Source organism: Patiria miniata, unplaced genomic scaffold (genome assembly GCF_015706575.1).
Source record: "Patiria miniata isolate m_02_andy unplaced genomic scaffold, ASM1570657v1 HiC_scaffold_23, whole genome shotgun sequence".
In the NCBI taxonomy this organism is placed as follows: domain Eukaryota; kingdom Metazoa; phylum Echinodermata; class Asteroidea; order Valvatida; family Asterinidae; genus Patiria; species Patiria miniata.
The window spans coordinates 1,719,980-1,740,843 of NW_024037062.1; the positions used below are offsets into that span (position 1 = coordinate 1,719,980).

At 41.7% G+C, this 20,864-nt stretch overlaps 1 protein-coding gene across 1 annotated transcript; it reads right to left on the minus strand.

The window, feature by feature from the left end:
- Nucleotides 1-1,167: 1,167 nt before the first annotated feature.
- On the minus strand, nucleotides 1,168-19,781 carry LOC119731354 (netrin receptor UNC5C-like). Its single transcript, XM_038204533.1, has 14 exons — nucleotides 19,508-19,781; nucleotides 18,352-18,471; nucleotides 12,543-12,821; nucleotides 10,548-10,715; nucleotides 9,163-9,324; nucleotides 8,138-8,245; nucleotides 7,487-7,633; nucleotides 6,727-7,371; nucleotides 5,148-5,416; nucleotides 4,102-4,338; nucleotides 3,574-3,720; nucleotides 2,843-3,013; nucleotides 2,216-2,409; nucleotides 1,168-1,486 (listed from the first exon to the last, which is right to left on the minus strand). Exons 1-14 carry the CDS (start codon nucleotides 19,779-19,781, stop codon nucleotides 1,315-1,317), a joined length of 3,093 nt encoding a protein of 1,030 aa, XP_038060461.1. The 3' UTR covers nucleotides 1,168-1,314.
- Nucleotides 19,782-20,864: the final 1,083 nt, after the last annotated feature.

Consider the following 20,864-nt stretch of genomic DNA (forward strand, 5'->3'; position numbering starts at 1 on the left):
ACATATTTACAAATACTGTACACGGCTTGAGTTGCATAGTGGTAAAACCATGACTCTATTAAATCACTAGGAGCTATAATTTTCATAAAAAATATGTTTTGCCTGTCTTTTTTTGCTACAATAGTAAATTAAGTTGTGGTGAGCTATTGAGGACATTACCTGCTCTTTGCACAAGTCTATTTATTTTATTCATTTCCCGTTCACTGAAAATTTATAATCACTACTTCCAAGTGCTTGTTGAGAGCTTGTTTTGCACTCAATAAAAGTAGGGGTCGTCTTCTGTCCAGCATGAATATTTCGAAGGGAAAACAGATTTCAAACCCCATATAAAGATATTATATTTTGGGCCAAAGTTGGCCGTTGATGGCCAAGCGACAGCTAATGCCCAATACACACATGTATTCAACTACATGCACTTGCAATATAAACATTGCAGACACAACAATACTTGAACATGAGTGGAAATTAATTCAGAACGTCCACATGCTGATGAATTAGCTCAGTGTAGCTGCTTCAAAACCAAATAACAAAAAAAGTTAATGAACAACGCAGAACCCAACAAATTAAACCAAATAAAGAGGAAAATGGAAGGAAAACGATTTTAAACATCAAAAATGAATATCCTCTGCTATTGTTTCGCAGAATTCAACAACACTATGAAAGGCATATCTTAGCAGCATTTAAAAATATTTACCCTATCAAACTTTGCAGGTCATGTCGCGTAAAAGACAACTTAATTCAGTATCATTTACATCGGTATATTCAATATTCCATAACATGCTGAACAAACAATATGGTTGAACCAGAATTCCTTGCAGAGGGATTACAAGTTGCCTGGAAAAATCCCATTTACCTTAATTCAGTGCCACTTCTTTGCAGTTAGTAGCAAAGCATCTGTCACGTTGCTTTAAGCACCTTCAGGTGTTGTTTTTGCAGGTGCTCATAGAATCTTCCCTCTTCCATACACCTGAATAGGTCCAAAGCACCTCTGACCTCCACCTACAGTTTACATCCATGCACCTAGAGCTGTGCAACACTTGAAGGTTTCCCAGACAGATTTTTTCCAATCGACTACAGGTGCTTTGAGCACCTGCACTTGCCTCTGATCAGTTTTACATTCTTGTACCTATAGCTCAACCACACCTGGTATTCAAGATACTTGTTCTCAGCAACTGAATGTGTTCCAAGCACCTGTTCAAGTCCATACACCTTGTAGTTCCAGTTGCTCTGAGCACCTACAGCTGTTTATTGCTGTCCTAACTTACATGTGTTCCAGATACCACCTGCACTTGTCCTACTCACCTGCTTCTCAGATTACATCCAGGCTCCCAACTGTTTCTCAACCACAGCCAGCGCGTCCTGCCTGCCCATCTCTTGCAGGACTCTTGCCAAGTCTAGGACAGCGCCCTCCTCACGATGTCTAGCCTCCCAGAGGTCTAGGATTTGGTCAGTCGGGCTGGGCTTGATGGCAAAGTAGTTGATGTAGCTGTGAAAGTGGAAAGAACAGTATGGCAGAGTGAATAGTTTTGTAACCTTTTCTTTCCAAGAATCAATACCGGGCATTTAAAAAAAAGGCCAGACTAAACGTTTACCAGTAAAACGTATGGTATCATCTTAAAGCAGAATTAGGTACATGCTTTTCAATGCTACCTTGGTTGACAATTCAGGGTCACGCATCACTGAGCACCATTGTCTTGAAAATATGGTTCAAAATTGGGGTTTGTACCCTTTCATGTCGAACAAAGTCCGCACAGTGTGCCAGAGGACATCCGAGGTGAAATACCACAAGAGCATAACAACTTAAAGAACACTCAGATTTTTGTTCAATCATTGGATTTTTGTTCATGAGTAAAACATTTTCAGGTATGAGTTTCTGATTTTTCCTCATTCACCGAGACCCTCCACGTGTCCCCCTCCCGTCTTCAAACACAGTAGACATCGACAGCGCATGTCGTTAACAGCTCGTCTCAAGGTATCTAGATCTTCTCGCAAAATATCCACTTCTCGCTGAATCCTGTTACGCAAATCCTGCATGCTGTGTGCATTGGGGTGTTGAACATTTGTGCTTCAAATGACCCAACGAAAAAAGAACATCCAGATACTGTGAGATGAGCTGTGGACAAACATGCGCCTTCGATTTGATGATCAAAGCTAATTACTGCATACAAAAGGGCCAGCTGCGGTTAAACTCAATGAATTGAATTTGAAACCTTACCCATCCACCCCTAGTTTTGAGGCCAGCATTCTCCAGTCGTTTCCTCTGCTTCTCGGTGGGTCCAGCAACGTGCAGAGCTGGGATCTGAATGGTCTGGACAAGCGGAAGGCTTTGTTGGGTGCTTCCAGGGTCATGGAGCCATATCCAGAGGTGCAGATTGCAACGTCAGGCTCCGAGTGACTGTGGTCACACATCTGACAAAGAGAAAAAAAGATTAGGTCAATGAACAAAAAACATGGGGAGTCAGGTTGGCGTAGCGGTACTTTCCTTGCCTTCCACCGCTGTGACCCGGGTTCGAATCCCGCCTGGGCCAATATGTGGATTGGGTTTTCAGCCCCTGCCTGATTCCGTGGGTTTTCCCCAGAATATTCTTTTGGGCTTTTCCTCCCACCTCTAAAACTGTAACTTTTTCTCATTGTTTTCTCTCCACAGGTTTCTTCAGGCTTGCGAGCTACAGTGCCTGGGGCCCTTTTGAGGAATCCTTGGTTTCATTACCAGAAATGATTAATAACAATAATAATTATGAACAAAAAACATGTTAACTTAACCAGTTCAGGACAGAACATTTGCTACTGCAGCTCGTACCACAATTTTCTCAACGCTCACATTTTTGTAGGCACTACTTACATCATCCACGCATCTGGATATTTCGATGACCTGCCGGTTGTTGGGCGATGACCCCTGCATGACCTCGATGCGACATCTCACCATGGTGATAGCGGGGTCCACCCTTCCCAGGGTGAAGGCACAGTGCAAGGTGTTGGACGCGCCACTCCAAATATGGTAGAAAGGGATTTCCTGCAAATATAAAAGTAAATGAAGTTACAATTACACCATCATAGACTGTGTTACAAACTTTGTGCTCAAGTGAACCCCCCCTTTATGTTTCAATATCTAGTATTTTTATGATGAAACAAGACAACGCAACCTAGTACAAGGGCAGATCCAGAACCCATTTTTTTGGGGCCCACAAAAAATATGGCCAGGTTCGAATCCCACTGTGGCCAATATGTGGATTGGGTTTTTAGTCCCTACTTGATTCCGTGGGTTTTCCCATGAATATTCTTCTGGAGTTTTGCTCCCACCTCTAAAATTGTGATTTCTTCTCATTGTCTCCTCTCTACAGGTTTCTTCACACTTTCGAGCTACAGTGCCAAGGGCGCTTTTGAGGAATCCTTGGTTTCAGTACCAGAAATAATAATAATAATAATAATAATAACAATCAACTGTTTTGTGAAGCTTCTGTCAAATAATAATTAGCCACAGTTCTTGGATGGAACTTTCTTCTAAATTTCAAGCAAATCTGTTGTTAGTTTGATTGCATTTTGAAAGAGAGGAAGGGTTGTAGAGTCCTTTACCTGGAAGTTAGAGGCAACTTTACACTGCCAGCCAGGCATGATGTCCTCGATTGACAGACGCAGATTGTGGCCAGTGTCTGTAAAGAGAAGCTGCTTGGGTCTGTGCAGGAGACGACCGCCTAATCTCTGCTCTATCTGGATCACATTCTGCCAAAGAACAAGGGGAAAAACACAACGGTGCTGAACATCAAATCTTAGACACAAAAATGTCTTGTCCAAAAAATGAGTCTGGATTCCCACCACTACTTTTTACCGGTGTATCATTTATACTAGGTTTTCCTCCCACCTTTAAAGCTGAACATTTCTTCTCCGTCTTTTCTCTTAAGATTTCGTCAGGCTTCCAACCTACAAAACTTTGAACAGTTTGCGGGACCTTGTTCTCTGCTACCAGAAACACTTTATTACATGTGATGGATATTTTTGTGTTTGGCAAAATGTAAAATCCATATTGGGTTTCACAATTCACTAAAGTGATTAACAAAAAGGCAAAAATCCAATATTAAATGTAAAATTTAACTTCCCACTTACCTCTAAGGTATCAGGTGTATCTTCCATGACGTAGACCTTGATGCTGTAGTCCATCATGGCTCTCAGGATGGGGCCAAACACGGCAATTTTCAGCACCTTACTGGCAGCTTTGCTGGGCAGGGATTCCCCCAGGAAGGCAAACCAGCTGAGCTGGTCGGTCACCATTGAGCACTGCCGCTTGTCAACTTGGCAGAAAATGGGCGTGTTGATCGTCTCCTCACCCACTATGGCAATTTTCTGGATGAGAGATCAACCGTGATTGCAAACAGAACGTAAAAATCAAGCCAGTATTAAGCCTAGAATCAATTTCATGGCTCCATAAGGAAAATATACAAGCCTATGCAAACTAAACACAAAACAATCATACTACCATCCTTTCTTTCACTTACGAGTCAAGACTTGATATAAAATAGTAATCGCTGAGTGAGTGCTTTGTGATTGACTACTGCTTGACTTCTGCTTGACTAACGATGACTTGTGATCGATGGTTGATTGACTTGTGATGACTTGTGTATCTGTCGAGGGATGAATTGTGATCGACTAGCCACTGACTTTTGATTGACTGGTGAATTCATCTTGGGACCGACTTACAAATTTGACAGGTAAACTTGACTTGAGATCAAGTTGTAATGACGACCTGATGACTTATGGTGGCCTAATTATCCTTACTCGCAGCGAAGAAGCTGAATTGCGAAGGATGCAGCTTCGATGCGGTCAAGTTGAATGCATGTCAAGGCTATAATTAGGCAGCCACTGTCAACCCTTGTCTGATCACACAGCACAGCCAGAGATCAAAAGTTTTGATTTTTGCGGAGGGAGGAAAACCAGAGAGCCTGGAGAAAAACCCTCATGGCACAGGAGAGAATCAACGAACAACTCCAATCACATATGGTCCGAGCTGGGAATCGAACCCGTGCCACAATGGTGAGTGGCGATCACTTTACGCACTTGCCACCCATGTAAGACTTGTGATTGAGTTGCGATGCCTTGTGATTGAGTAGTGATTAACTTGTGATCAATTTGCGATGACTTGTGATTAAACCAACCTCCCAAGCTTGCTGTTCTCCAGATCGGCACATATTGCTGTACACCGAACATCTCCATTCCCCTCTCATCCCGTTGGCGCAGTGTGGCGTGGTGATAATGACCGGCTTAGCAAAGGTCAGTCCCGGTGGTCCGCAGATGACCACCGGACTAAGAATGGTCTGCTTGCCGCTGACCCGGGGACGGTCGTTGACGTCCCGACTGACCGCAATGTAAAGGTCCTCCGAGTGACCTTTTGGAAGAGCCCCTTCTGGTATAAACATACTGATACCTAGGGATAAGGATAGACACAACATGAACTTCGTAGGGAAAGTTTGGTACCAAATACACGACTTTTATAAATTAATTTTCCATCGACTAGACCCTGGAGTCATTCATGAAGAAAAGGAATATGAAACATTTACAAACATCAAAAAATAAAACTACCAAATTATCGCGAAATATATCTACTGGACTGTTAGTGAATGACAGTCTAAAGCATCCTGTAAAATCATGGCATATGGTGTACTGACATTTTCAAGGAAAGTGGTATTTTTGTATCAATTTCCAACACTGGTCGGCCAATCAGCGTTGGAAAAACTGTTTTTTTTCCTTCAAATACTGCTTCAAATTTATCATATTTAGTTAGTCCACATTTTTTTGGCAATCGATTGCACACCTGTGAATGGGTACCAGCCAGCTAGACTGATTCCCTCACCTTAGAATTCCCTGACATCTATAAATTGCTCCTTTTCATCTTAAGTGGGGTCAGGGAACCAGACTACAAGAACACGATTGTTTTTCTTGTTTTTTTTCCAGCATCTAAGAACCCAAACATCAAACAAGTCAGTGTAGCAATATTTGCTATAACATACTAACCCCCTCAATCTATCCGTTTCTGAAAATTACAGCAAAAGCAAATGTTGTATATTCCTTTTAAACAATTAATCTTTCAAGTCGTTCCTAATAATTCATAAGTAAAACTCAATTTGAACTCAGCACATATCTGGAAAAATATAGTCTCAAACACGTGTTTAAAGGGAATGAACAACATTTGCTTTTGCTGCAGTTTTCAGAAATTAATGGTTTTGGAGATTAGTATGTTATAGCAAAAATTGTTACACTGACTTGTTTCACGTTTGGGCTTGTAGATGCTGGAAAAACCAAGAAAACCAATCATGTTCTTGTAGTCTGGTTCCCTGACCCCACTTAAGATGAAACAGAGCAATCTATAGACATTGAGGAATTGTTAGGTCAGAGAATCACTCTAGCAGGCTTGTAGTCTTCACAGATGCGTAATCAATTGCAAAGAAAATGCAGACGAACTACATATGAAAATTAGGAGCACGTTTTGAAAAAAGCCAGTTTTTTCCAATGCTGGTCAGCCGACCAGTGTTGGAAAAATACAGTTTTTCTTGAAAATGCCAGCACACCAGGAGCCACAACTTTACATGATGCTTGAGACTGTCATTCCCTAACAATCCAGTAAGGCATTTCGTTATAATTTGATCTTTTCATTTTTTGATGTTTGCAAATGTTGTACCTTCCCTTTAAGATCTTCACTAAAAGCCTCCTAACCTGAAAATGAAACCCAAATCTCACCTGCATCAGGTATGACAAGTCTCCCCCCACGATGGCTCACCATGCCCCATGACATACAGTGCGAGTCTATGTGTGATGGGATCCCCGCGCTGACAATAGAGGGAGCCCTTCCCTGATCGGACCCATACGGTGATCCGGGCGAGATGCTCTCCTCTTCGGACGAATGGACGGCCGAGTCTCTGAGCCGTCGCTCGTGAAATGCTGTGGTGTTGTCTTCGCCGTCAGGCTCAGAGCAACGCTGCTGAGGCGCGTTGTGGAGGATGTTGCGACACGGCAAGTCCATGGGGGGTCTGTTGTGGAGTATCTGGCGGCAGCAGTCTTGCGTCGGCCCGACAAGGGGTATATACTGGTGCATGGAGGGATCAATTATTGGGTTCCCGTTCGGCACGGCATAGTTTGACGAGTCTGAGGAGTAATCATTCAGGTGGGTCATCACGCCGTTTTTGGCCGAGAATGTCACCGTCATCCCATTTGGTTTGATGTCCTTGGGGTCTTCATAGTAGGCCTCTGTTGGGAAGATGGGCGATGGCGTCATCTGGATCTTTTCTGAATTGTGGTTGGGGAGGGTGACGTGTGTGCACATGGTGTGAGGCGCCGACTGCGTCAGATCTGGTTGAACGGACAGCATCGCCAAATTACATTCATCTAGAACAAAATAATCTAAAAAATGAGAATCAAGGCCTTCTATTTTAAAAGTATTGTTATTTAAAATAAACCCCAAAACCCAAAAATTTCTGACCAGGTTTAGATATTGCTTTACCTCTAGTTGTAGCTGCGAAACCTGATCCTTGCCTCTTCCTACGCGTTGCTATGCAGACAATCATAAAGACAAAGACGAGAAGAAAAACCAGTGCCGCCAGGGCCACACCGACGTACAGAGGGATCTGATCCTCACTGGGGTCTTTCACTGGAAGAGAGAAGTCACAAACAAATATACTTCAAAATTGCACCATTCAATCTCAAAATATTCAGGCCTGAACCTGCATAGCTTTACGGAAACTTTCAATGTCTACGTGCAGTTTTCCATAGTTATCCATGTCAAAATCTCTAAATGAATGGACTACACACGACAAAATCACAGAGGGGATCAATGCAACTTGCTTATTAGAATCTGAAAAAGCTACTTAATAGGAGAAATAATCAAATCCAAGCCCACACCACTCGCCTTTTGTCAGATGTCTTGAAAAAAAATCCTCAAACCCTGAAAAACACAATCATGTATTAACTGGTAGCTATAAACCTAAAATTATGAAAGAGGCACAACCATTTTTTTCTGTAACTTTAAAACGAATGTTCAAAGTTGGCTGGGGGACAGTTATCTTCTGTTCAAATCAGAGTATTCAATTTGATTAATTTTAAATTGTATTTCTCATGATGCCCTTTTTCATCAGCCAAATGTTAGACCTCTCACCTTTTGGGTCCTCGTTTACCGTACCGACAGGGGGGCCTTTGCCATTGTTGTCTGTTCCTGAAGCTGCAACAGGTGGATGAGCTGTGGTGGTTGTGGAAACTTTCAAACCTAGATTACAAATAAATAACAGCAAATTTTCAAATTTTAAAAAAGTTTTTTCAACAGATTTGAAATACTGTACGACTGTTCCAAGTACAAAATCTGCACCAGAATGGACCGTGTTTAAAATTCTTGAAACAGCTTTTGTTACTTTAATGTCTGAATTTGTTTTCAAATCTCAAACTTTGCAAGAACTATTTCTGAATTCTTTCGACAGATCAAATCAATCTGAAGATACCAGAATATGATATGATACCAAAGCCTGCATGTAAATTCTTAAGCCATAGTGTCAGGAAAACTAACACATTTTTTTTTGGGGGGGGGGGGAGTGGTACCATTTGGCACCTTTTTACCACCTAATTGCACTTAACTACAAAAGCTTTGTTCACATTGGACTTTTTATGGTAAAACTAACCGAGACTGGTGTCAACTTAACCAAATTAAGTCCAGTGCGGACAGCCATCAAACTTCCAAATTGTCAAGTGTCGACTGTCGATTCTGAGTTTTACGGTCTGCATCAGTTAGTTTCACAGGGCCAACTGGGTTGAGGAAGAATGACATCGTAATTGACTGTGGTGACGTTTTGCAAAATGCAGTCCAATGTGAAATGCAGTCCAATGTGAACGCAGCTTATGTTGAACCAAATCAAGAGTCAACTCCCACTCCTTGGAATTTTGACCATGAATTTTCCTGAACTCAACATTGAGCAATTACCCAATTGCTCTACCTTGTAACTAAGGTAAAAAATAATGGCTATGCCGGGTAACAGTGGCTGGACAGTATCCCTAAGGTTCAGAATGAGTATCACAAATGCAGAAGTTGAATTTGGGTAAATGTTTGATAGTATAAAGGCAGCCAGGGTTGTGCCAGTTTGCCTTAACTATAATTGAAAATTTGAAGTTCTAGAACAAGTTTTAGATATTTACTTCTGCAGCGTCCGCCAGTGCAGTTCCTCCGTTCAAAGTTTTCGCCAAAGCAGTCTTGACCGCCATTTTTGGGCGGTGGGTCGTCGCAGTAACGACTCCTAACTTGCTGACAGTTGCCACTACATGTCGACCAATCCGACCATCTCCCCCATTCACCATTAACTGCCCAACAACAAAAATGAGGACAAAACTCATTTTATTTTAAAGGCTCCATTGAGATGCAATGTTAGATGTATTCTCTATCAGTGTTAGTTCTATGTACTGTCATGCCGTTAACAAATCTTTTGTAATTTATGCAAATTCATTCAAATTACAAACTAGAAAGCACTCAGAGAGCTCAAACCACCGTCAATGCTAAATAATTCCCTGCCATATTGTCAGTACACCAAAAGAAATACTACCGGTAGCATAAATGGTGAAGAATCCTTGAAAAATATCCTGGATCCAGATCACTTCCAAAATCTAATCGATTTGTACTTGAATCAAGGAACACCCCTCAAAAAATGTTCATGCAAATCCGTCCATAACTTTTTGAGTTATCTTTTTAACAGAGAAACCAACCAACCAACCAACCAACAAAATCTGATGAAAATATAACTTCCTTGCGATGGTAATTGTACAGAAAGGACAGATATTGTTTGTATTATTCTCAAAAAAAAATGCTGGGCAAGCTATCCAACAGTTAATATAATTTTTGTACATCACAGAATAAAACAAAAAACAGAACTGCATTATTAGTAAATGTACATGCTGCCCTCGGTGTTCACTTTTCTTTGTCTATATGAGTTACATGCAGGCAATGATGTCATTTCAAAAAAGTTCCTACCACTGGTTTTCCTATATGAGATATAATTACACACAGATGGCTTTTTTTGCCAAAATCTTGGCTTTGTCGTATCAGCCTTTTTGCGATATGGTTGACAGAGGGTGCTGCTATTTGATTTGGGTAAATATAAATGTGTTTATCCAAACAAAACAGCGCCCTCGTATTGTGTCCACCATATAAAAAGGTCAATCTGGGCTCTGGTTCAAATGCATTACACGTACAAATTTTCTTATGAATATGCATAAACTTGGTATATGAAGCTCCCGGCACCAATAGTCTTCAGTATTCCTCAACTCTCTTTTGAGGAAATTCCAGAAGTTGGTTTTGTCTCCAGGTCCTGCTTTAGGAGATTTTTAAGCTCCTGGCTTGGGAAAAACTGGCTCAATATAGGTCCTTCAGGAATAGCAAGTCCCGTAAAATGAGGCTGAAGTTTTTGATTTTTTTTCTCCATTTGGTTAGACATTTAATGCTGTGGATTCTGAAGCCAAGAGAAAGGCCAAAAAACCCAAAGTCGAAGCCAAGATTTCTAAAACCACCACGGTCGCCTTCATCCTATTACCTGGGCAATCTTCTGTGCATGAGATGGTCTGTATGTCTTGCCCGCCGCACTGTTGACCACCATTCTTCCTTGGCGGATTGGTACAGGAACGTCTGCGTTCCCGGAGTCCTGTGCCGCAGGTGACGTCACACTCTGTCCAGCGACTCCATGATGTCCAGCCGCCATCAACTAAATCAAAAGACAGAGAGTGTTGCAATCATGAGTCCATCAATATTACCTCTATGGGCTCTGTGCGCTAACAAAAGAGGGCGCCCTTTAAACCTAGCAACGACGTCCCATGGGCGGGACAATTAGCTGGTTGACGCACACCATTCCTTGTGTGTGCTGCACGTACACCAGGGGATTTGTACTATATACACGCAGTGATATGGTACGGCTGCGCGTCGCGGCAAAATTGCAGTCAGGCAAGATGGCGTCGGTCGGTCACCCCCCAACTGTACTTTCTTTGCCGGTGAGGGGGTACTTGTGAACGGAGCGGATAGTTGTCACAGGCCGATCACAAGTACCAAGTCAAGTCACAAGCTATTCAAATAAACTGTGTCAAAGGCATTTTTTGCCATTGCTACTACCAGTACGTTACCTGTGACTTGATCTCAGGCTGTGATTCACATTAAATTATGACTGGATTTATGATGGACTTGTGATAGACTTGACTGCAACCAGGCACAAGGGGGGGGGGGCCAAAATTTGTTTTGTTCCTCGAAAAAGTGGGTCCAAAACTTTTCCTTCGCAAGTTTAATATGAAAAGTGCGGGGGGGGGGGGGGGGGGGGGGGCACCACGACTCTTCATGGCATTGGTACATGGTGTCACAATATTAATGCTGTACACAGTGGCTGCCTTTTTTGTGGTGTAACTTACTTGGCATGCAACTTGGAAGTAACCAAAAAAGAGGAAATTTCATGCTTTACACAGACTTTAAACAATTTTTTTTTATTTCTAGAGTTATGCCTTAAGTGCTGTATGAAGTGAAAATTTTGGAGAACAGCTGATCCGGGACAATTAGTACATGTACAACACACAGATGCATGCTTGCTGAGCAGTTAAAATACACTAATCGTTGGTGCCGAACTTTCCACTGTGATTGGAGGGGATTATGTTTGCTTGTGGCAGCACAACCTTACAATGGTGCTGATCAGGCCTGTTGAATTTTTTTTCTGTTTTAACTTCTTTAAATCTGAACGTTTTACACATGCAAGTCGATAAAACAAATTCAACTTGCTAAGTGTCTTTCATTATTGTCAGTCTTTCTTATTGTCAACTATATTTTCATGTACTCAAATTGCTCTCTTTTATCCATCTCCCAGAACAAAGTTTCTCAAAAAAAGAAGTTCTGGATCAGAGGGACTTTTGGGATACTCAGGGGGCCGTTTGTGATCCTTGGATGATTAGGGAATGAAATATTTCCACAGGTGCTGGCCGCTGACAAACAACTCTCTCTCTCTTTCCCTCTCTGGAAATAAGACAAATGCCAGGAATCAGCTGACCACCTGTTGCATTGGAGGTTGGGAGGGATTTGTTCCCATGACATTGACAGGGCTGGTAGTTTGTAACAGGTCACTAAAACAGAGCTCCGGATTTGCGCTGAGCAGGAATATAGTTCCTTTTGTGACTGAATCAATTGTAAAATATGAGGCGTTCTGACCAAATGAGACAGAACTGGGCAGAGGTCGAATCGAGGGTTTGCAGGTATCATGAAAAAGAACAATTAAACTTCTCCTTACTGCTTGTTGCACTTCAATCGAACATTCCATTGACAATTTACAGCTGTTTAAATTTCACTTTAAGCAGCATTTCGCTTTAATCAGGGCATACAGAACACACTGGTGCCTAGGGCCTATGGAACAATGGCGACTAGTACCTATGGTGCGCAAAACCCAGCCCTGTATGTACTTTCTCAATCCTACAAAATCCTCCAAAATCTGGTAGGTATTCATGGATCTGGCAGGGTATTAAAAAGATAAAATCGTGAAAGTTGATCTGCTGTTCTGTCTTACCGTAGACGATCACTTGGGCGGTTTCACTTTCTCGTTTTGCCGCGATGTTCTCTGCTACACACGTGTAGTTGCCGCTATCTTCCAATCTGATCTGGTTCAGTATCAACCCCTCCTGTGTCTGCAGGAAGTGCACGTCGGACGTGTCGATGCGGGCGCCATTTTTCTCCCAGTATACCGTTGGATCAGGGACCCCAGAGGGCGGTCGGCATAGTAACTGGATGGACTGTTGAGGCTGGACGCGCTGTCCAAGAGGTTCATTGTCAAAAAGTCTCTTCAGGCCTGGAACAAAATAAAACAGTAAATTCATATGGTCACTATTAAAAGTAAAAAATGGCCAGTGTGCATGAAGAGTATGCTTTCCTAAGCTCCAGTGGGCGGGTACACACCACTTCATTTACTGGTGCCTGTATGTGAAGCACACACAACATATAAGCACCGGCGATATATAGATATATTATCCGAATATTCAATATTATTTTGATATCGATATTGCTGATAGGAATTTGTTAATCTTATTGAAATATCGATATTCTTGATATTGAGGAATCATACTGAAAATGCGTTAGATTATCGTCAAAATATATCTCCCATTTGTGTTTTACTTTGTGCTTAACGTTTGCTGTAAAATGAAATTAAACTCTGCGGCAACTTGTGCTTGTGACTTAAAATAAAAACATCACGAACTGCCAAGTGGTATCGTTTTGTGCTCTGCGTTTGCTGGAATTTGCAGTCTCCCCAATGCAAAGGCTCAAAAAGAAACTGCCTGTTCTGGACAAACTGTCAGTGCTGAGATTTGTTTTAAAAAGTTTGAGCAATAAGAGGAGGCCGTGGAAAATTGGGACTTAACATTTTTTTTTTTTAAATCAAAGTGTCAGCTTTATGGTCTTCAACTTTTACATGGGATAATTATATCAAATATTCTCGATATTGGATTTCCGTATCGATTATTGAAAAATCTGATATCCACGGTGCTTACACACAACCAATTTTATTCTGAATCCACACAAACCAATAATGTCTTCGTGTGAGCGTTGAGCGCCGTCAGCCAATTACATTTCCAAATACGCTGATGCAACAGTTCCTTGTGAAACAGTTGACCCAAGAAAGTCTTTTTTTCACAACCAAGCTCCCATCAATTTGATGAAATATTCTCTGTAAGTCAAGTGGCGTTGTTGCCAGGCCCATAGATTTTCAAAGTTTCACCTGTTTTGCCCTTCAGTTACTATATCCCTGTGCCTCGGTGTCTGATCGCGATTGACAGGTCGTTCATATTGAGGTAATGCAAGACTGGTCAGACAGTCAAATGATCTGACCAACTCATCCCTCATTGTCAATGTTGAAGAAGTGGGTGATAAAAAAATTGTCAGACTTGGCGAAATATCATCACGACCTTGAAAAGATATGAGATCATATGTTATATTCTACACTGAAGCTGATACCCCCCCCCCAAAAAAAGGAAAAAAAATCCTGGAATAACTACATCATGCGCTACTGATCACCCTGCAAAAGTGAAGAGGACATCCACAAGAATTGTGGCTGTCCATAAAGTACGTACACATGAAAGGGGGGGGGGGGAGGTGTTAACATTGCGTAAACCATGCGTATGGGGGGGGGGGGGTCCAAGCCAATGCATATATGCTAAGTGATAAGTTGCTTTTAATAAATTGTCATGAAATCAATGTACTTTCATACATACCAGGTCCAGTTTGCATGCATCGAAAAATCCTTATACTGTAACTTTCACCCCCGCCATTTCCATTTATCTTCCCACAGACCGCGATGGTACTAAATAAAAAGACTGCTTCAATAACCCGGCACGCGTAAGGCATTCATATCGCTTTGTAATGTACATTAAAATATCTACAGTGCGCGCACACCGCAACGTACAGTGTACAATACATCATGTATCTTTTCTTGCATCAGTTTATGAAATGCGTATGTGTAGGGGGGGGGGGGTGGGTTGGAACCACGCCATATGGCAAGCGTGGGGGGGGGGGGGGTTCTAAAAAGTCAGCATTTCTAGTACATACTTAATGGACAGCCCCATATCTACAAGTGTCGAAGGCATCGAAAACCCCGGATTCAATACTGAACGTGTATGGTGATGCTTTTAAGATATTGTCGTCAAACAAATTTATGTGATTTTTTCGTCAAATCGGAGTGCTACATAAAACATCCTTCTTCTGCACTTTCCAAATGGGCCACGAACAACAAACAGATACATTTCGGCATCCTTCTTTTCCTGGTGTGAAAAGCTAAATGTCAAAGCATCAATTTATCCCCAACGCAATGAATAAATGATCAGAAAATATGTCTTTCTTGACTGCACCGTGATAATTGGGTCTGGCTTCACTGGAGTAATGAGGCGTGAAGTGTCTGAAGCAGCCAGGAAAATGGGAAACATATACTGTGGTTTTTATGTGTGTGTTTTTTTTTTTGGGAATCACAGTTGAACTGCGATGCGAGTGAGCTCGAGGGGTTACAGAACTCCAGTATTATACGAGGAGAGAAAAATATGATAAAGGTTTGTCAAGGGGCAGACGGTGTTGTTTCCGAGACAAAAAGAAGGCGCCTGTGCCTGAAAATTGACAAAATTAACAGCTAGTTGCCCGGGATTTCTAGATCCATATCCCTCCTTATTAAAAATTACCAACACATAAGTGATGTTGCTCCTCTGCAACCATATTGTTAAGAATGTTCCACATGCAACTTGCAGGTCGTAAAAACTGAGGAATGTTCAAAAGCTGTGTGAGAACCTTTGATATGGCATCTTTAAATTTTGAATGGAATACGTTTACATTTTCAAGGGAAGTGATCAATATTAGGTTTTGCCCTTCAGGGCAAGTGGGAAGTGATGTCATGTACAGTTGCACGCCTGCAACAGATTCTTTGCATTGCAGCCATCTTTGAGGTACATGTTTTTTTCCCACATGGACATAAGCTTAACTGATGTCTATGAAAAGACTGGATAGCGTACGGCAAGCCATTTGAAGCCATATTGGAGAGACCGGCTGGTGATCAATAAAGGACAAGTTGCCGTCTTTATAGGTAGATGGTTTATCTGATTTACTTATACAGTTTTACTTTTTGAATGTCACCGAGTTCAGTTTTTTTCGCGACGTTTGTAAATATAATCATGATGGAAATTTGTCCTTTTTAGAACAGCACAATACGTGTACGTGACCAAAGTGCGTGTCAAATCTCGATACAGCGCATGCTGTATGTACGCGTAGAACGTTTGTATATCGGCGACCATTTCTGAATGATCGGGAGCGAACTGGTCAAAATGCAAATTCAACTGTGTGAAAGAGATGGCTGCTAAATTGCAAAGTGTCTAAATCTATTATATTACCCCCCCCCCTCTCCCGGCACCCCTTTTTTGATGTTCTACAGCCCCCCTTCTTTTGCTCATGTTGCCCCACCCCCTTCCGCTGATCTGTGATATGCCCCAGGCCAAGCACATTTCAACAGTATCTGCTTTCATTGTCCCCATAATGAACGCTGCACAGCACACTGAAAAGGACTACAGGACTCAATTTCAAGGCCGCGGCAGGATTTCTCACAGCTCCTGCGAGAGATCCATCCAAACAAACCCCCGACGTCCATCAACTGAGAAACGAACAATGGATTCCTCGTTCTTGGTGTCTCCGACGGCTTTAAAACCTTAATTAACGCACACTTTCTCCTCGGACCCCATGTAAGTGGCCCAATCACTCCCGTGTTTATTTACTCGCGCGTGCCTACCAGGAGACCCCAACCACGCAGTCTGATAGACTCTGAGTCATGGAATACACTTGTTCAAATATTTTCCCTGGCTCGGACGCTATTCATCCACCGCGCTAATTTCGGGGTGGTCGCAGATAATCATTAAGCCTGGATTAACCCTCCTGCCCCTCCCTCTAAAACAAGCACGCCTACTGGCACATTCATTTCAACTATGGCCATTCCGCTGTTGCTCTGTGAGTAAACCTCCATCCTTCCCCCGCCCTCCCCCCTCAAAAAAATCTGAGTACAGTTTCAGATTACACATTCGCTGGGGAGGGGGTTAGGGCTTGCTATCTCCTGGAAACCTATTGTTATGGAAAAGAGGGAAATGCAATCCGGCTCCTGCGATGGACGGAGTCTATCTGGGCTGGTTCCGTAGTGTGCCAACACTCGAGAGCTGCTCGGTATCACTTTTCCCAGTGTTCAGCGGCTAATTGAAGCGCGCCGTTGGAGGCCCATTGTTCCACCTGTCAATGCCAGCGTGGTCAAAATGGGTAACCAGACCCGGCCGTACAAACAGCGTCCCGAAATAGACACTGTTTTCAATTAACACAAAGTGATGGTAATCCACTGCGTATTGAACGATTGCTTCTGATCACTATACCTCCTGGGAACCCAGAAAATGGACAACAAATGCTTGGAAAACTGACCCAAAAAAATGGCCCACTATTCTAAAGAGGCCATCTTTTAAATAGGATAAATTTTGACTGAGAAAGGGTGACAATATTTTGTATACAACTGAAGCACAAAGGGGCTATTGAGTACAGTTTTGATAAGGTTGACCAGCATGTCATTTCTGCAGATCTGGGACTCCGATGAAACGTCCGTAAACAGCAATAACACAGCGAGGTGAAGACCCTGTTGGTTCATGGAGAAAGTCAAGACGATTTTGAAGTGTCTGTGATCACTGCTAGCGGGATATTTTGATATTGAATGTCGGAAAGTGTTGCCAGAAAATCCTCAAGTGCGCACACACACATAAAATGTCAGTTTGGAATAACTTGATTTTGAAAATTTGATTCTTTATGATTGAAAGACTATCTGCATTGGTTCTCTGATTCTGAAGCATTTTGTATCATATAACAATCCAACAGATTAACAGAGAAACAATGGTATTTTTTTACACACAGTTAGAATTTTTTTTAGGGGACATTTTGTGCTTCTAAGTAGGAACTCATTGACAGACATTGTAAAATGAATATATGGATTTACAAAGCGCACATACAGCAATACATGCACTATGATAAAAATGGCGAAAACGGAAATCAACAAATACAAAACAAGTTAGACTCAGTATGCTTGTGTAAATGGCATTGTCTTAAGGGTGACTGCTCTATGTTCCGACACCCCTATGTTCCGACAACCTTGATTGTGTTACTCCCGGTTAGGGTTAGGGTTAGGAATAGGAATATGTGCAGTCGGAACATAGGAGTGTGGGAACATAGAGGTGTAACCGTCTTAAGTTCTGTTTTGAAATTTCGTGAGAATTAATGTTCCGGATAGAATCTGGTAGTTTATTCCAGAGAACAGGTCCAATGTATGAAAAGGGCCCAGTCGCCTCAGTTTGTACATTTTTTTGCCTTAAGATTATGCACAAATCTGCAGGACCTATTTTACTGAGTATATTTGCACAAAGTATTGTTGATGTCCACTAAAGTGGTGCGGCCCCCAACGTGGCACACTTTATTTTTAGTGCCTTGCTAAATCAAAAAAATTTCCTCAAATTTCACAGTAAGTGAAATTTCATCAAGCTCTAAACATTCCCTTTCATAAATCTTGAGTTTACCTACCCGTTACAAAGTTAACAGAGAAACTGCTTTTGGCGTGATTTTCCACTTTTTATTTTAAAGTGCACAATGTCCCCAATCTCTTAAAATGCCCCCAAAAATAAGAAAATGATTTTCTGACAAACTTGTAGTTGTGAATGTGAGTGGAAATAATAATGGTTTATCCGAAGAACTTTAAAGAAGTTATTAAACGTTCACTTCGGATTTTCCAAAATTTGTTCAAGTGCGCCACGTCAGGGCCACTATTATTTACTTACTTGCAACACGCACGTATCCTTTACTACTCGTTGTGTGCGTATCGTCATCACTCCATCCAACGCATTGGCAGCTGTAGTCTTCAACGCCAAAGTATTGCTCCACATCTTCCTTGGTGATTGCTATGGCAACGAAACAGTGCAAGCTATATTTAGCGCATTTTAAGGATTACAACACAATATCCTCCTTACTCTTTGTTTGTAGAGAGCCATTAAAATAGACCTTATTCAGGAAGAAGCCATTTTTGATCTTGTTCCCTGAATGCATTTTTATAAATTGTTAACTGTATATATGGGATGGTGCCAGACTTTTTATGCGTTCCAAGCCTCACTTTAAATTTTTTTTTAATGTGGTTTAAAACAACAGGGTATGTTTAATCAGAAATTTCAAAATTATTCATCAGAGCAGACTAATACTCATTTTTAATTAACTATATATTTCATTGCTGTCATTTTTATTCGCAAGTTCCAAAAATTAAGGTTTTACCTCGCTTTCAATTTAATTTGGCAGACACGTGAATATAGCCTATTGATCAAGTGCACTCAGCAACCACCTTTGTCATAAAGACAAGACGTTTAGACATTTGAATATTTTCACACACTCAAATAATCAAAATCTATTCCTTTATTTTTCCCTACGGAAAACCTTGTATTTGAGCGATTTGCCTTCCGGGTTTATTTTTAATACTAAAGAACGTAGGATGCCTGTGAACCTAAAACATTGGCAAAGCACTGGAAACATTTTAGTACATTTTTCGTCGGCTGGATTCCAATCTCAATAAGATACCTTGTCAATGATCATTCAGGAGATGCTCTTCAATATTGTCAAAATGTGTTTTCTGGAGTGATTTGACTTGTGATTGACTTTCGGTTTGATTTGTGATTGAATGAAGTACCACCCTGATATTGCGGTGACTGCTCTGTGTTCCGACACCCCTACATGTACATGTATGTTCCGACAACCTGCATATAATATTGTGTTACTCACGTTTAGGGTTAGGGTTAGGGTTAGGAATATGAGCAGTCTGAACATAGAACATAGGTGTCAGAACATAGGTGTGTCAGAACATAGGTGTGTCGGAGCATCGGTGTGTAACCGATACTACCACATACAACCACCCTGGACGCTTTAAAAAAAAATATAAATCTTTGATCTTACAGATGCTAATGATCATGAGTTGTTCTTCTATATCGTCGAATGTTTCATGATGCTCTAGTCTCTGGGCAGCCATCCACTCTCCGTTGCACTGGAAGTAGAGCTGGATGACCGGCTGGGCCCGGCAGGAGAGCGTCACCGGTCGGTTCTTGATGATGTAGGCATCTTGAGGCTCCTCGGAAAAAATTGGAAGAACGGCGGGAGAATCAGTTGCTGGTAGTGCTTCTGTTAAGAAGAGTAAAGAAAGAAGACTGATGGTTACAATGACGTTTTGCATTGCAAAATGAAAGAAAAACTTCACAAGTCTCATGCATTTGTCAATTGTAAGACAAATCTGTGCCTCAAGGAATAGTGCATTGAGGATGCATGTAGTTCAGGTTTTGTACGGTTTTGACGCAGAAGGATGCATCAAGCCATGCTTTGGTGTGTCAAACTGTTGACAGGGTGCATCAGAAGTGTATCATTTTTTTTTCCAGCAGGTGTATCACAATCCGTGAAAAGTGGGTAAAAAAAAAGTAGTGTGAGAATAGCCTAAAAAGTATGCTTTTGTTGCCTTATACTTTTCAGGGTATACAGATTCACAAAAGGATTACTCACTAATTTTTAGGGGGGGGGGGTCATGTGTATTACAAAATGGGTGTAAGTGTGAACATGACTTGGGTCCTAACTTCAGCCCATACTTGACCCTAGACTCTGACATACTTTTTGTAAGGTCTTAACAGTCCAAAATTCACCTCCAGACTTGAGACATCAGATGTGCAAGACCATAACCAAGTTTTAGTTTTGAGCCCAGGGTAAAGTCTGGGGCTTGCCGACTTGGGACCAAGTCAAGTTTAGAAGTTTATTTTTTACTCCCCCCACCCCCCCCCCCCCCCACCCCGTTACTATCTGGCACCTGGAAAGAATTAGACTGCAAAACTGGTTGCTGGGATTAGGGAGTGAGTAAATGTATGTGCGTATTTGACACAAAATACAAATATGGATCAAAATTTAAACTAGAACAAGCCGTCACCGGATCCGGATTAGTTTTGCTTGTTGTATTATGTCTCACAAAAAGGGCACGAAACCTCCAAATGCAAACAAGATGCAAAAACTAGACCACGTCCAAGACAGCACCCGTCCCAGTTTCGTCACTCAACAAAATTCACTGATATTCATTTAACAACAATTTTTTACTTGCAAGGAAATAACACCATATTGTTGTCGCGAAGTCCTGCCTTTTGCACAGAATCCGTCCTTAATCTAATCAACATGTACGAACCAGACCAGAGCTGAAATCGTCACTCAGCGCAAGTCATTAAAATTCATTTAATAACATTACATACATGGAGAGACCAAAAGTAAATGATCCGTTCATGAT